The 17,174-nt window shown below is 41.9% G+C and overlaps 1 protein-coding gene across 2 annotated transcripts in view; it reads left to right on the forward strand.

Annotated features, from left to right (window-relative positions):
• Window positions 1–7,322: 7,322 nt before the first annotated feature.
• The window catches only part of MORC3 (MORC family CW-type zinc finger 3), a 41,643-nt gene continuing 31,791 nt past the window's right edge, over window positions 7,323–17,174 (forward strand). The window contains exon 1 of one of the 2 annotated variants that reach the window (XM_057504408.1): window positions 7,323–7,632. In XM_057504408.1, the coding sequence (XP_057360391.1) occupies window positions 7,594–7,632 (39 nt within the window). In that variant the 5' untranslated portion in view covers window positions 7,323–7,593. The remainder of the gene's footprint in view (window positions 7,633–17,174) is intronic. The other variant, XM_057504406.1, reaches the window with a different exon arrangement.

The raw sequence follows: 17,174 nt of genomic DNA on the forward strand, positions 1-17,174 counted from the left end.
TCAGAAGAGGGGGACCGAGTAAACTGTAAGGCGAGATTTCTGGAGGGGTGGACTTTAGGTAAAATTGAAACATTTCCAGAATTTCTCGCCTGGCTTGGGTTCATCTGCATATCAACAGGCGTTCAGAGGTGTAAACAAGTAGGCTTTAGTGCATTTGCATCTTTCCTCAGGGGTGGAGAAGTTCATCTCCATATCAATGGGTAATTACCTGGGCAACAGAGGGCTTATCTGTACCTGAGAGGTGAGGGGGTGCCGGTGTGGTTGCTGCTTGAGCAGAGAAGAAAGATAGCCTGGGACTGCAGTCTGTGAGCAATAAACGAGTTTTAAACTTTATTTCTCCCTTTGCCTGATTTTGTTTTTTAGGGGTATTTTGCCCCGGGATTTCCTTTCCCTGAACTTACGATATCAATCATACCTTAATAAAAAATAAAAAAATATAAAAAGAAGAGTGGCACATGTTTATTTTATGCTAATCATTTATAATCATGTGTAAGACTCACTTTAATATGCTAAAAGGCCTGACCTATGTCCTGTCTTTCCTCCTTCAGATCTGATGAAGTGATTTTGCAAACTGGGCAAACTAATTTAGCGGGCAAGCCCAGCCATAACACAGTAAAAGGCAAGAAGGATTCCACCTTAAAGATAAGATTGCACTTAACTTACTCTTTAGCAAACAATACCTCAGCCCACTTTGGGGGCTGAGCAGGTGGCCTTGTTTCATATGCCCCCAGATCAAAATGCTGGTATCTCAGGGAGAAATGAACAGAGCAGGAAGTTACTTGTATCAAGTTCATTCTAAATATCCTAGGACCACTTAATAAGTCCACACCCCTAAGCTTTTTTTCATGTTCTCGAAAAATCGTCATTTGCCTATAAAACCCCTAGACAACACACCACCATGGACTCTCTTGTCCCCTCCTGGCATGAGCCATGAGCTCTGTCCTTTCACTTTCTCTCTAAATAAAAGCCTTTACCTTGCTCTCCTACCTTGAGTGTTTGTGAAGCTCATTCTTCAGCTTTGTGAACAAGAACCCTAGCATCACAATCATGCTTTTTAGTAGCCTGTCTGAAAATCTCCCTTCTTGGCCTTTGGGAAGTTCTTAGAATATAATCTCACTCCATCCAGTGCTCTGTAGCTCCCTCAAATCCTGGGGTGGTAGGGGCTTAGTTTCCACACTGTGCAAATTCAAGTGGACACTGGATGCCAGGTGATTCAGGCTTCAGTTGACAAGGGATTTGCCCTGTGCTGAGCTTCCCTTTCCTGCCTCTATTCTTCCTTGCTCTCTGCTGCCTGCAAGGTAGCTGCCATTCCCTGTTACTCTTGCTTTAATTAATTCCTTCCACTCTGACTTCCCTGCATCTCGAAGCTGAATTTCTTCCCAACATTTCCTTGCCTCTTTCCAGCTTCCAGGGCTACATTCCTTGTATGTAGCTCATGGCCCCTTCTCCACTTTAAAAAGCAGCAGCTTAGCATATTCAAGCCACCCTCTTCTTCAGTGGACATAGCCTGTGACCACATCTCTCTCTGCCACTGTTTTACAAAGCACTGGTGATTGATCAAGGGCCCACTCACATAATCCAGGGTAATCTCATCTCAAAGTCAAAGTAACTTGTGGAACATAATGCAGCTAATAAGTGAAGAAGGTGAATTCAGGCCCAGACACTGCACTATGCTATTAAATTCAGATTCTCTTCTATTTTTTACAAAGTGCTAATTGAGACTCACCAACCTGATTTCATGACTCGCTAATGGGCCACAATTTATTTAAATAGACACAGCCTTGAAATCCTAAATCCCACACCAGTGAAAACTATCTCTATTTTGCTCACCACTGCATCCCAAGAGCCCTCACCTTGACAGACACAAAGAAGGCTCTCAATAAACAGTTGATGAAAGAGCCTCGCACATAACAATACGATCTTAAAGCTGGAGGAAACCGAGGAACCACCCAGTCCAGAGCATCACAAATGGTATTGTTATGGTAGGTAGGTAGCCAGACATGAGCAGGAAGAGGGTTGGGGACTTTGGCTGGTGTTTATATTCAGTTATATGCTTGTTTATATTCTAAACATTCTTTATAAACTGTTCCCATGGGATGTGGGGAGAGATAGCATAAATACCAGACCTGCCAAAACTGAGTGGTTCTGATGCCAGGGTTCTTGTTTGTTGAGTCAAAGAATGAATTTTGCAAACACCCAAGGTAGGAGAGCCAGGGAGAGGTTTTTATTAAGAGATACAGTGAGAGGACAGAGTTCCTGGCTCACACCAGGAGGGGACAAGAGAACCCAGGGTGGTGCATTGTCTAGGAGATTTGTAGGCAATTGAGGATTTTGGGGGATGTGAAAATAAGGCTTAGGGCACAGTAATTAAGACAATTTGGTACTGGCACAAGAACAGACCCACAGACCAGAGGAACAGAATAGAGAGTCCAGATATTAACCCAAACATATATGGTCAATTAATATATGATAAAGGAGCCATGGACATACAATGGGGAAATGACAGCCTCTTCAACAGCGGTGTTGGCAAAAATGGACAGCTACGTGCAAGAGAATGAAACTGGATCATTGTCTAACCCCATACACAAAAGTAAATTTGAAATGGATCAAAGACCTGAATGTAAAGCATGAAACCATAAAACTCTTAGAAAAAACATAGGCAAAAATCTCTTGGACATAAACATGAGCAACTTCTTCATGAACATATCTCCCTGGGCAAGGGAAACAAAAGCAAAAATGAACAAGTGGGACTATATCAAGCTGAAAAGCTTCTGTACAGCAAAGGACACCATCAGTAGAACAAAAAGGCATCCTACAGTATGGGAGAATATATTCATAAATGACAGATCCAATAAAGGGTTGACATCCAAAAAATATAAAGAGCTCATGCACCTCAACAAACAAAAAGCAAATAATCCAATTAAAAAATGGTCAGAAGAGCTGAACAGACAGTTCTCCAAAGAAGAAATTCAGATGGCCAACAGACACATGAAAAGATGCTCCACATAGCTAGTCATCAGAGAAATGCAAATTAAAACCACAATGAGATATCACCTCACACCAGTAAGGATTGCCAGCAGCCAAAATACAAACAACAACAAATGTTGGCGAGGATGTGGATAAAGGGGAACCCTCCTACACTGCTGGTGGGAATGTAAATTAGTGCAACCATTGTGGAGAGCAGTACGGAGGTTCCTCAAAAAACTTAAAATAGAAATATCATTTGACCCAGGAATTCTACTCCTAGGAATTTACCCTAAGAATGCAGCAGCCCAGTTTGAAAAAGGCAGATGCACCCCAATGTTTATTGCAGCACTATTTACAATAGCCAAGAAATGGAAGCAACCTAAGTGTCCTTCGGTAGATGAATGGATAAAGAAGATGTGGTATATATACACAATGGAATATTATTCAGCCATAAAAAGAAAACAAATCCTACCATTTGCAGCAACATGGATGGAGCTAGAGGGTATCATGCTCAGTGAAATAAGCCAGGTGGAGAAAGACAAGTACCAAATGATTTCACTCATCTGTGGAGTATAAGAACAAAGAAAAAAACTGAAGGAGCAAAACAGCAGCAGACTCACAGAACCCAAGAATGGACTAACAGTTACCAAAGGGAAAGGGACTGGGGTGGATGGGTGGGAAGGGAGGGATAAGAGTGGGGGCAAAGAAAGGGGGCATGTACAATAGGGGAGGGGGCATGGGGAGTGCTGTACAACACAGAGAAGACAAGTAGTGATTCTATGACATCTTACTACGCTGATGGACAGTGACTGTAATGAGGTATGTTGGGGGGGACTTGGTGATGGGGGGAGTCTAGTAAACATAATGTTCCTTATGTAATTGTAGATTAATGATACCAAAATAAATGAATAAGGCTTAGGGGTGTGGACTTATACCACCTGCCTTGCCCTCAAGGTGGGCTGGGTTGTTGTCTGTTTGCCAGGGCTGTTTACGGTGAAGTCACGGGTTGTGCTGAGATACCCTTGTGGAACACTCAAAACATTCCAGGCCAAGTTGCTCCTGGCCTTTTGACCTTTAACTGATCTCACTGAAGATGTCTATATTCCTAGTCTCGTATCTTTACCTTAGAGAATCAGCGTGACCTTGACTTTGCATAATGCTAAACACAGAGTTTCGATAGGGACTTCTTTACATTGTTACATTGCTTTGACTGTAAATATCCTGCCTTGCTTTTTCTGGAGGCCCTCACCCTACTCTGACTACACCCACGGTCCCTGTCTCAGTTCCAACATGGAGGAGAAGTTGACCTTGACTTCACCTCAAAGTAGTTATGTTCTCATTATCATACTTAAAGTCACACCCTTGGCCCCACGACAGTTCTATGGCAGACCAATCTATGGACGAAAAGAGGTCAGCACCCAATTTCCCAGAAATCCCCTCCTGATTCTGAGAAAATACCACCTGTCCTAATGAATGTTCCACAACCCCAACCCCCACTTAAACTCTAGCTCTTAGACCCCCAACCCAAACCCCACCATGCTGCTCACCTCTCAAGAATGCCTGTAATCCCTCGAGTGTGTACTTTGCTTTACTAAACTACTCTTCATTTGTACCTGCCCGACCCGTTCATGAATTCTTTCTCAGTCAGAGTCAAGAACCCTCTCCCAATTGAGGTCTCACCTAGTGCACAGGGAGCTCTCCCCGGACAGGATGGCTGGACAACAGTATTACTAGCACTCTTACTTAGGTGATTCACCCAATGTTATTTACCCACTGGTGGATCATAATGGTGACAACAGAACACAGGGTTTTGTTTTGTTTGTTTGTTTTCAGTGTTTCCTCATTCATTTATTCAGTCTGTCAAAAAGAAAAGTACAGGCCCAAAATGGATTCACTGATGCTAGGCCAAGTCACCAAGCTAGGGCAAATACCTGACTTAACTGCAGTTCCAACCTCCTCCAGACATGTAGTCTTAACCAGTTAGTTGGGGATTTTCTGGTCAGCACCCATGAGGTAATCTGTCACCTGGGCCCTCTCCATCCCGCCTCCCCCAAAGAAAAGAGGCCATCTGCATGATTAGACCCTCTGCTTTCCCCCTAAGGGAAAGTGACCTCCCTGAGACAAACCTTTCTTCTCTTTTGCTAATAATTTCCTTGCCCCACCCAACTTCCTATAAAAACCTATTTTGTGCAACTCCTGGAGCTCCCCTTTACTTACTAGGTAACACACCTGCCAAACCGACTGGTTTCAACCTGGAGAATGCTAGATGGGATGCTGCCCGATTCACAAGTTGCTTAATAAAGACAATTAGATCTTCAAATTTACTCTGTTTAATTTTGTTTTAGCAATTCATTAATTCAAAAATGTTTGAGCACTTACAAACCTCAGATTGAAGTACTTCCATCAACAAAAACACAAGTTGCAGAAAAAATATGTAAGGTTTAGTCCCATATCTTCCTTGACTTATGATGGGGTCACCTCACAATAAACCCATCCTAAATCAAAAATGCATTTAATTCATCTAAACTACCAAACATCATAGTTTAGCCTAACCTACCTTATTAAAGTGCTCATTAGCCTACAATTGGGCAAAATCATGACACAAAGCCCACTTTATATAATAAACTGTTGAATATCTCATGTAATTTATTGAATAATGTACTGAAAGTGAAAGACAGAATGGTTATAGGGGTACAAAATGGTTGTAAGTGTATCACTTGTTTCTCTTGTGATCATGTGGCTAACTGGATGCTGTGGCTCCATCACAAGAGAAGATCACGCGCATATCGCTAGCCTGGGAAAGGACCCTGTGGGTAAAATTGTAGTATTTCCAGAATATCTCACCTGGCTTTAGTACATCTGCATATCAACAGGCGTTCAGGGGTGGAAAGAAGTGTGGCTTTAGTGCATTTGCATATCCTCAGGAGTGGAGAGAAGTTCATCTCCATATCAATGAGTAATTACCTGGGCAAGGGAGGGCTTATCTGTACATGAGAGGTGAGGGGAGGGCAGGTTTTGCTACTGCTGGAGCAGGAGAGAGAAACCGCCCGGACTGCAGTTTGTAAGCAATAAACGGATTTGAAACAGATTTCCTCTCCCCGGACTTACAGACCCAAATTCAAAATTCGCTGCATGGTTTCTGCTGAATGCGTTTCACTTTCACACCATCATAAAGTTGAAAACCTGTAAGTCATACCATCGTGAGGCTGTGTTGTAAATAATACTTAGTATATAAATGTCTATAGAGTGTGAAGATTAGATAAAACCAAGTGAGTTCCACCTCCCCCATAATAATACAATTGTTCCAGAAAACAAGATGTGTTCCGTCAGGCTAACTGAGGCCCACAACAAAAACGAGCCCATCAGCCTTGTATTAACAGGAGGCCACACACTCTGTACCCTCAAAAGATCCACAAACCCCACATCTGCTTACTGAAGAACCAGCCTAAAACAAACAATGGCTGGGAAGTCAACCAATCAGCTTCAACTTACACCAACCAATCAGAACTAAACAGGGCTCACTCCCTTATTTGCATAAAGGGACCAGAATGGGAAGCCACGTGGAAACTTTTTATAAAAACAAACTCCTGTTTCTCAGTGTACTTTTGGTTCATAGCTATGCCTTCCTGGTTTGCTGATTGTTTTTTAGCAATAAAGTTCTCCTTGACTTAATATCCTTTTTTATGAAGAGATTTGTTAACAGGAGGAATGTACACCAAATTATTTATATGTTCTGGTGAAGGGATTAGGGGTAAATCTTGTTTTACATTTATGTATTATTTGAATTTTCACAAAGAAAATAATTTTACAATATAAAACCACAATGGGTGTGGGGGGAGGGGAAGAAATGAATGAACTCTTTATTTTTGTTTAAAATACAAAAACAAGCGTTAGAGGCCTGACATGTGCCCCCACTTCCCCAAAACCAGGACAAAAGAGATAAAAAGAAGAGAAAAAAAACCCGCGATGAATATTTTCAATTCTTTCTCAACCTGCTGTATCTGACAGTCCTTGACTTACCCATTTCTGTACGCTACCCAGCCCAATGCCCCACTCAAAGCTGACACCGAATAAGCATGCACGAGCAAAAAGACTTAACCAACGTGAACAAGGACTCTGCATCAGAATGATGATAATTCTCAGGGTAAAGTCAAAAAGTAGAAATCCTTTCTTTGGTTAACAAGATTTCAAATCACTTTGACACTGGTGGGTATGGACTGGCTTTTCTCACTGCAATTCACGTCCAGCCAGGTCACGGGCCTCGAGTGCACTTTTCCCTGGCCACCACCGCACGTCCCTCCAGGCTTCAACCTCGGAACTCTCAAGCCTCCAGGTCCAGTTAATGCAGGGATCGCACGCGCCGCTGCGCCGCACGCATGCGCCCTCACCTCGCAGAGCCCCACACTCGGAGCCCAGGGCTATCGCTCTCCCAGCCTCAACCACAAGGGTCCTGCACTTTCCCCACATTTCGATTCTGACTTTGCCTGAAGGCGGAAGTGAGTGGGCGGGAAGGCCTCGCGCCCCTCCCCGGAAGTGGGCGGGGACTCACTGGGCCCCACGTTCGTCCCCGTTGCCTCCCAGTCGGTTTGAGGCTGAGGCCGGTCCTGGCTTTGTAGCCTGCTCAAAATGGCTGCGCAACCACCCAGCGGGATCCGCCTCAGCGCGGTGAGCAGCCGCGAGGGGTGGAGCGGGCCGTGTCCCAGGAGGGCGGACAGGCGGGCAAGCGAAGGGGGGCCGGCAGTGGGCGGTGGCGACTCGTGGGCCCGGCGCTGCGGCTGGGGCCGTGGAGGGGCTAGGGAAGCGGCGGCCTTCTGGCTGCCGTCGGCGGAGCGGCTGTGCGGCCGGCAGGGCCGGGCCGGGCGGCCAGGGCCAGGGTACGTTCCGTTTCCTCCGCTTTGGGTTTCTGTTTTGGCCCCGCGGCTTCGGGGCGGGTTGGGGCCGCAGCCCCTCCTCCCGGTCTCCTTCTGGCTGCCTCGCAGCTGTCGTCCGAGGGCGAGGCCTCGGCTGCGGGCTCTCCTGCCCCTCCGACAGCGGGGCCCCTGACCCCTCCCGGCCGCCGGGCCCGGGGGCGCCCCGCGGGGAGGGAGCGGTTGTCTGCGGCCAGATTCCGGGCGGCCTTGACCTCAGAAGGGTGAAGCGAGCCGCGACGAGTCTTCCTGATCTGTTTAAATTACTGCCGCTTCCCTCCAGTGAAGTCCTCGGGCCCCAATCCCTGGGTCACCGAGCTCTCCTGTTTCCCCTCTGGCCCCCTTAGTTGCGTCCGTTTCGGGACATTTCGGGTTCTTGGAAATCCTAAAGTATTTCTGTTATCTATGAGTCTCATTGTAGGGAACGGTCACACACTTATGAATTAAAATTTCACCTCCTAAAGTGTGGGCGTGGCTTCCCTGCCCGATTATGAAAAAGTGGAGTCATGCAAAAAGGTACCTTCCTCTTTTGAGGTGGTAAATTCTTGCCACAGAATTTAACATTTATTAATGCCATTCATTACCTTAAAAACGGTGGCTTGGCTCTGTGACTTGTTTCATTCATTTAACATGATGCCGGTCAAACTTAACAATTGTTCTGTCTGATGAGCTTGAATTGGTATCTGGGTTTACTTTGCATTTTCTTGACTGAGAAGTTGAAATTTCATGTTTCAACTTTTTGGGTTTGTTTTTGTGTTTAAAAAAAATACCTATTCAAAGATTGGAGTATCTCTTATTTTCTTGGGGGGAATGTTTATTGATGTATAAAAGAGTTTTTTATGTATTCTGTATACAGGCCCTTAGGTTATGTAACTGGTTTATTGAATGAGATAGTATTTAGTTTGAATATAGAGAGCAACTTCTTTCTTACCGATAGCTTTAAACATTAGTTGCTAATTGTTCTTACATCTGGGTGAATCTGGCACTTTCCAATTAGTCTTAGGTGTTGTAAAGTCTGACCTCGTTTAAAATCTTCTTTAATTTAATGCGTTGCCCCATCCCCTCCCAGACTGGACTAAATTTTAGGCAAAAAAGTGAACTGATTTCTTCCTATTCCTGCACTTGGATTCTCTTCTCCCTTCCCCAGCCCCTCCTTTGTTGCTGTCTCTGGCTTTATTGTTGTTAGCTGGCTCTGTGGGTGAAGCAGCTGTCTATGTGCTAAATCTTTCTTTTGGGCTGTTTGGAACCTCTTTGACAGAAATCTCCCACCTGCAGCTTCTGGACTATATCTACTGGTCTCTGCTTTAGAACAGGAATTGGCAGACTACAGTTAATGGGCCAAATCCAGTCTGCCACCTGTTTTTGTATAGCCCACAATCTAAGAATGATTTTTAAAAGGATGGAAAAAAAACAAAGAATAATATTTCATAACATGAAAATTAAGTGAAATACACATTTCAGTTTCCGTAAATTAAAGTTTCATTGAAATATAGCCATACTCGTTGGTTTACTAATGCTTGCGTTAGGAAAGGGTCTAGTGATAGATTAATTTATGCATTTAAGGCACAACGGGTGAAACATAATCAGCAAATTAAAAAAAATCTTTTAAGGAGTAGGGCGATCCCAGAATGGAATGCAGAGTGACAAAAACTTAATTTTTAAGTTTTTGCTTTTTGCCTCGGTATATCTTTAATCAAATGCTGATGCCATTTTATTGTTTTCCAGAGACCCTGCTGAGGATTTAGCTGGCACACATGCTCTTTTTGCCTCCTCCCAATCTTCCAGTGCTTGTATCACTGTTTTTGGTTGAATTACTGTGTAATTTGTTATTACTTTTACCATTATTCACAAATGTCTCACCAGAACTGTTGATTGCATTTTCTTTGCTGTATGACTTCTTAATAATTTATTTGTATTTTGTTTGCTTGCTTAATTTTTCTCTGTATTGATCACTGTTTCCTCCAAACTTTAAGAGGACTGGAAAATCTTTTCCATTTGTCAAGCACACCCAATATTCTGCCAGTTTTGTTGGCTCAGTTGTGTTCTGGGGACTTCCCTTTATCATTTTTCTGGAAATTTCCTTCCCCTTTTTGTTGTGTTTACATCCCACATATTCCTCTTCTGGGGTTTATTCCCTTAGCAAGAAAAGTAAGTTAGTGACTGAGCATGGGCTCAGGAGCCCACCTGCTTCGGTTCGTATCCTGACTGGAAACTGGATGTGTGACCTTGGGCAAGTTACTTAACCTCTCTGTGCCAGAGTTTCCCATCTAAAGGGTGGGAATAATAATCTTACCCACCTCAGAGGTTTGTTTTAAAAATTGCAGGAGCAAATACATATAAAGGGCCTGTGCATGCAGTAAGCACTCAGTAAATATTTTCAATTTTTGTTTCTTGGGGTAGAGCGCATCATCCATCCTTCCAAAAACACGTAGTTTCCTGAGAACAGAGTACGTGGAAAGAAAAATTGGTCATGTCATTTCTTGGAGATATGTTTGTGCTACCATTACTTGCTCCTTACATATAATTTGATTGGGTTTGTAATTCTAGATTAGAAATGACTTCTCTTGATTTTCCATCCATGCTTTTTTTTTTTTGATAGAGTACTATGCAGCTGTATTGGGTGCTTATTAGGCTGGAATCTCAAGTCCGTAATAATCTGGAAAACTTTCTCATTTGGCCAATTTCTTCCCTCCTTTTTTTTTTTTTTTTTTGGTTCTCTTTGACTCCTGTTTTCCTTCTCATTTTTTTTTCTTTCCTTTAACAGAGGTTTCCTTCACTTGATCCCCTGCCTCTCTTACCGTATATCTCTCTTACTCTCTTTATAGAATCTCCCTGGACAAAATATTTGTTTTTATTGTTGGGCATATTAATCGTAGTATTTTTGAGGGCTTTTTTTTTTTGCTCACTGCATTGCCTCTGTTTGTTCCTTTTCTATGTGTGCTTTTGATTCCATTCCTAATTTTAAGAGTCTCATGCTCTACCGACTGAGCTAGCCGGGCACTCTTTCCATTCCTAATTTTACACATTCTCAAATGTCTGGAGATGATTAGCCTTCTGCTTCCCAAGTGAAATACTGCACTAAAAGCTGACTGGAGAGTACAACTCACCCCTTGATGGGCTTCAATGTTGGGTGATCAGATAGGAAGGAGGCGTCTATTTTGTGGGGAGCACCCTGTGTCAGTATCAAGTTTAAATTTTCTTAAAATTAATTTTTAAAACTTCAAACAACAAGAATAAGATGCTGTCCGGAAAGGCTTGGCGCAGTTGTAAAGGAACAGAACTTCTAGAAGTCATTTCAGTTTTCCAGAGACAAATTCTACATCTACTCTCCTGCCATGGCACATATGATCCCAGCTGCTAGCTCTTTTGGAAGCTCAGCAGGGAAAAGGAGATAAGTATATCACATTGTTCAGTTTGCTGACTTACTGTTTGTTGTGTGCTAAAATACATGTAACATAAAATACACCATCTTAACCATTTTTAAGTATATGTAGTTCAGTAATGTTTAGTACATTTGCATTGTGCAGCCAATCTCCAGAATGCTTCATCTTGAAAAACTAAAACTATATCCATTAAAAATAACTCCATTTTCCCTTCCCCCATTCCCTAGCAACCATCATCTACTTTATGAATTACAAGTACCTCATATAAGTGGAGTAATATATTTTTTTGTGACTGTCTTATTTCACTTAGCATAATGTGCTCAGGGGTTCATCCATACTGTGGCATGTGTCAATATTTCCTTCCTTTTTAATACTGAATAATCCCTTGTATGAATATACCTCATTTTACTTATCCATTTATTCATTGATGGACATTTAGGTTGCTTCCACCGTTTGGTTATTGTGAATGTAGGTGTACAGTAATCTCTTCAAGACTGCTTTCAGTTCTTTACAGAATCTACCCAGAAAGTGATATTGCTGGATCATATGGTAATTCTATATATAATTTTTTGAAGAACCCTTATATTGTTTTCCATAGTGGTTGCACTATTTTACGTTCTCTCAGATAGTGCACTTGAGTACCAGTTTCTGCACATCCTCCCCAACACTTGTTATTTTCTGGTTTTGTTCTGCTTTTGTTTCATTATATTTGTATTTGTATTATAAAATAGCTATCCTGATACATGTGAGGTGGTATCTCATTGTGGTTTTGATTTGCATTTTCCTAATGATTAGTGATGTTGAGCATCTTTTCATGAGTTTATTGGCCATTTGTATTCCATCTTTGGAGAAATATATAAGTCCTTTGCCCATTCTTTAATTGGTTTGCTGGTCTTGTTGATTTGTGTAGGAGTTCTTTATATATTCTGGATTTTTTTTTTTTTTTTTAATAATTATTTTTTATTGAAGGGTAGTTGACACACAGTATTACATTACATGAGTTTCAAGTGTACAACACAGTGGTAGAACATTTATATACATAATTCTAGGTTCCAGCTATCACCCTACCAGGCTGTTACAATATCTTGACTATATTCCTTATGCTCTACATTACATCCCGGTTACTAATTTATTTTACCATTGGAAGTCTGTCCTTTTTTTTTTTTTTTTTTTTTTTTTTGTGAGGGCATCTCTCATATTTATTGATCAAATGGTTGTTAACGACAATAAAATTCTGTATAGGGGAGTCAATTCTCAATGCACAATCATTATTCCACCCCAAGCCTAATTTTTGTCAGTCTCCAATCTTCTGAGGCATAACAAACAAGTTTTTACATGTAGAACAAATTCTTACATAATGAATAAGTTACATAGTGAACAGTACAAGGGCAGTCATCACAGAAACTTTCGGTTTTGCTCATGCATTATGAACTATAAACAGTCAGTTCAAATATGAATACTCATTTGGTTTTTATACTTGATTTATATGTGGATACCACATTTCTCTCTTTATTATTATTATTTTTAATAAAATGCTGAAGTGGTAGGTAGATACAAGATAAAGGTAGAAAACATAGTTTAGTGTTGTAAGAGAGCACATGTAGATGATCAGGTGTGTGCCTGTAGACTATGTGTTAATCCAAGCTAGACCAGGGCAATAAAACATCCACGTATGCAGAAGATTTCTCTCAGAGCGGGGGGGTGAGGTTCTAAGCCTCACCTCTGTTGATCCCCAATTTCTCACCTGATGGACTCCTGCGACTGTGCCTGTCTTAGGTTGTTCCTCCCTTGAGGAATCTTACCCGTCTCTGGCTAACCAGTCATCTTCCGGGGCCATACAGGGAAATGTGAAGTTGGTAAGTGAGAGAGAAGCCTTATTGTTTGAAAAAGTTAGCTTTTTACTTCTTTGCATATTTATGCCCTGTGGCTTCTATGCCCAGCATTTGTCTTGAGGTATCTTTACCACTTGGAAGAATTATGATACTCGGTAAATTTGATATGAGGCACGAATTCTATTTAAGGGTTGTAATTAGGAAGGAAGAAGAAAAGCTATAGAAGTAGCAGACGGAAGAAAACATGGGAAGATTGATTATTTCTTTGATATATCTTCTTGTAGAGTAACTTCAGCATGTATAGGTTTTAAGCTACTACTTAAATTGCACACACACATTAACATAATAGGAGTATAGTTACATAACCAAAGCATATCTGTAATTACCAGCCATCTCCAGTGAAACCAAGAAAACCAGTTAGGCACCTTAGGCATTTGTGAAAACTTATCTATGATATGGTGGATATTGTCCAAATGAACTTGAACAGTCTGAGAGAAATCAGACAAATTAAAACAACCCATTCCTGGGGACTGTTCACATGCCATATGTCCTTTTAACAATAAATAGTTTGTAGTTGTAAGACTTTGGAGCGCTACAATTTGCACTTCTCCAAATTCTTGGTTGAGTTCCAACAGTATAGATCCAGTCAAATTTGTTGTTTTACTGTATGCACAGGTCAGCTTAGATATCTCCTTCCTCATTCCCATGGCAAGTCCAGGAACTGGTGGGATGAGTGCATCTACAGCTGTAGCAGTGCGTGGATCTTTGTTGGGGTTTTTTGATGATCATCTTCTGGCATGAGTCTTCCAGAGAGTGCAGATGTTGGACGTTCTTTTTCATATCGTATCTTAGTTCATTTTCGGGGTAGCCCAATTAGGCTTTGATCCTCTGTATAAACACAAACAGACCCTTTGCCTACACTTTTATATGCCCTTTATACCCTTGTGTAGAACTCGTTGAAGGTATATTCTGGATTTTAAACACTGATTTGATACTTGATTTGCAGGTGTTTTCTCCCCATTCTGTAGGTTTTTTTTTTTTCCTCCTATGCCTTTTCACTCTGTGTCCTCTGATGTATGGAAGTTTTATATTCTCATTTAGTCCAATTTGTTTATTTTTTCTTGTGTTTCCTGTGCTTTTTGCTGTCATATCCAAGAAATCATTGCCAAATCCAGTGTCATGAAATTTGCCCCATGTTTTCATCTTAGAGTGCTGTAGTTTAAGCTCTTATATATAGGTCTTTGATCTAATTTTTGTAAAGGGTATAAGGTAAGGGTACAGTTTCATTCTTTTGCATGTGGAGATGCAGTTTTCCCAGCACTGTTTGTTGAAAATACTGTCTTTTCCCCATTGGATGGTCATTACACCTTTGTGGAAAGTCTTCTGATTGTATCGGAAAGGGTTTATTTCTGGACTCTTTGCCTACTTGCTTTCAACCCACTGTCGGTGAGCCTGTTTTCATCGATTTCTCCAGAGAACAGACCTCCAGTTCTATACTGGGCTGCTCAGGGTGGAGGAAGGATCTGGGGTTATCTTAAATGTTTCTTTTAAAGACTTTCAAGCACCTACCTTATTTTCATAGTCCTTAATACTTTTGATTTAAATGGCACGAAAATCTAATTACTAAGTCTTTTCTGGGGTTCTGCCAAGGTTCCTGGCCTATGTCTTCACTGGGTTTGCCGTCTCCTATGGGCTTCTCATTCAGCTTTTTCAGGCTGTAGAATTGGTTTTCACTAGTCTGTGCTTTCTAATTTCCAGATTACTGGCTGTTATTGACTACTGTTGTCCATCACTTCTCTGATTCTTTTTTGTTCTTCTGGGTTTGTGCTTTCCCCATTCTCCCCCCATTATATAGCAGTTTCAGGAAGGGCACAGGTAAACACTCTCCATGTGTTTAGGTCTCCATGTTTAAAAAGTCTTATATTAGTTTTTAAATTAGTGACTATTTGTTGATTCTGAAGTTCTATTGATTTTTTAAAAAATCTGTGATCTTGATAGCATCGCATTTTTGTGTTTTTTGAAAATTATTTTTTAAATGTCTTCTTCAAGTGATATTTATTTTAGGGGGTGCTATTTACCTAATGATCTGGTGGAGGAGAGAGTTTAATACTACCATATCTTGTCTGCTGACATTTTCTCCTGGTGGATTGTTTCCTTAAATATTATTTTAGATGATTGTCTTGCTAATGGGTTTCATCGCCGGGCAAGTTCACTATGGATTCAATATAACCAAAGAAATGACAGCAAAATGTTCTTGGGGTGAAAGGGTTATACCCAACTTTATTTCCAGGTGGCAGGTCAGTCACTAGAATCCTGTTCACTCAGAGCGAGTCTGCATGCAGCAAGCCAGTCTCTGCTTCTGGGCCCCTCTGTCCACACAGCTGTCCTCTGGGCCTCTCTGCACAGTAGTCCCACACAGCTGTCCTCTGGGCCTCTGTCCTCAGCGCTGCCACCACTCCAGCCTCTGCTCTGCTCTCCTGCAGCCTTGCAGCCCTGCCATCGTGTTGCGCCCAGAGCACTGGGCGGAGCTCTTTATATAGAGTCAGCAGCATGTATTGCTAACAGGTGTTCAGTGAGCTAGTCAACCAGGGCCAGGAATCCTGGCCACAGGAAGTCTCATTTTATCCCCATGATACACTCATATATTCCCCCAAATAATGACATGGGGAATCCCATGTTGTCTGGTTGAGGCTGTGTCTCCACAGTGGTTCTGCAGGTTAAATAAATTGAAACACTTAACCCCACTGAATGCATGCCTCCTCTAACAGCTTCATGTTACACTTCTTTTTTTTTGACCTTAAGTCCAAACCAAAACAGACAAGCTTCCTATTAGGCAGAACCCTGCCCTCCTCCTTTTTGTATTGAGGGGGTGGGGAGCAGTTCTGAGTTTCTTGAGTGCCAAATCTCCTATCTCTGAATAACCATTAAAAAGACCGAAATTTTTGTATTCCAGTTAAGTACCCCACTCTAATCCCCAGTTGTCTTGCCAATGGGTTTTAGCCCTGGACAGGTTCACTGTGGATTCAGTGTGACTAAAGAAATGACAGTAGGACGTTCTTGGGGTGAAAGGGTTATATGCAACTTTATTTCCATGGTGGCAGGTCAGTTACTAAAATCCCGTCCACTCAGAGTGAGTCTGCATGCAGCAAGCTGGTCTCTGCCTCTGGGCGTCTCTGCCCTCACAGCCATCCTCTGGGCCTCTGTCATCAGCACTGCCACCACTCCAGCCTCTGCTCTCTTGCAGCCTTGCAGCCGTGCCACCTGCCCAGTGCAGCCTGCACTGGGCAGGGCTCTCTATATGGAGTCAGTAACAACATATTGCCCACACATATGTAGTGTGTTAGCCAACCAGGGCCAGGTGAGAATCCTGGACACAAACTTTCATTTTATCCACACCAGTGAGTACATCCGCATTTTCAGATTTTATTTTCATTTTTAATTCCCTCTTTACATGAGGCCCTTGAGGATTTTCCTTCTTTTTATTTTTATATGAGCTCAGTTGTGCTTTAAAGGAATACTTTTTTTTCTTTTAACACACACTAGTAATGCTTATTACTTTCCAAGTGTTCTTCCAAGTATTTACAAATATTAAGCCATTTCTCTTTAACAACCCGGTAAGCTGATACTATTACCACCCTCATTTTTACAGATGACAAAACTTGAGGCACAGACATTAAGCTTCTTGCCCAGGATTACACACTATACTCTGGTCTTTCTGCTTCTGGTGCGTGTGTTATTTCTGCTTTGGCTATGCAGGTGTGTTTTACTAGCAAATTATATGGTCTACAGATGAGAATTAAGAAGAGTTTAAAATAATTGCTTATGTTTACCCAAAAAGTCACTGTTGTGCCTTCATTATTTCTTGCTGATGCCTTTTTTGCTTTGCTCTCCTGGGACTCTTCCTCAAGAACAGTGTGTACCGTGTCAGTGTGGCCTATAGGGTGAAGACATTAAATGAGAATTGACATTCCCACCATCACACTCTGCTGTACATCTAAAATAAGAGTATTGTAACATGGGCCAGAATACCCTATTTCTAACTCCATGATGTTGGAGTTATTTCTAACTCGATGATATGGAATGAT

Source organism: Manis pentadactyla, chromosome 1 (genome assembly GCF_030020395.1).
Source record: "Manis pentadactyla isolate mManPen7 chromosome 1, mManPen7.hap1, whole genome shotgun sequence".
NCBI lineage: Eukaryota > Metazoa > Chordata > Mammalia > Pholidota > Manidae > Manis > Manis pentadactyla.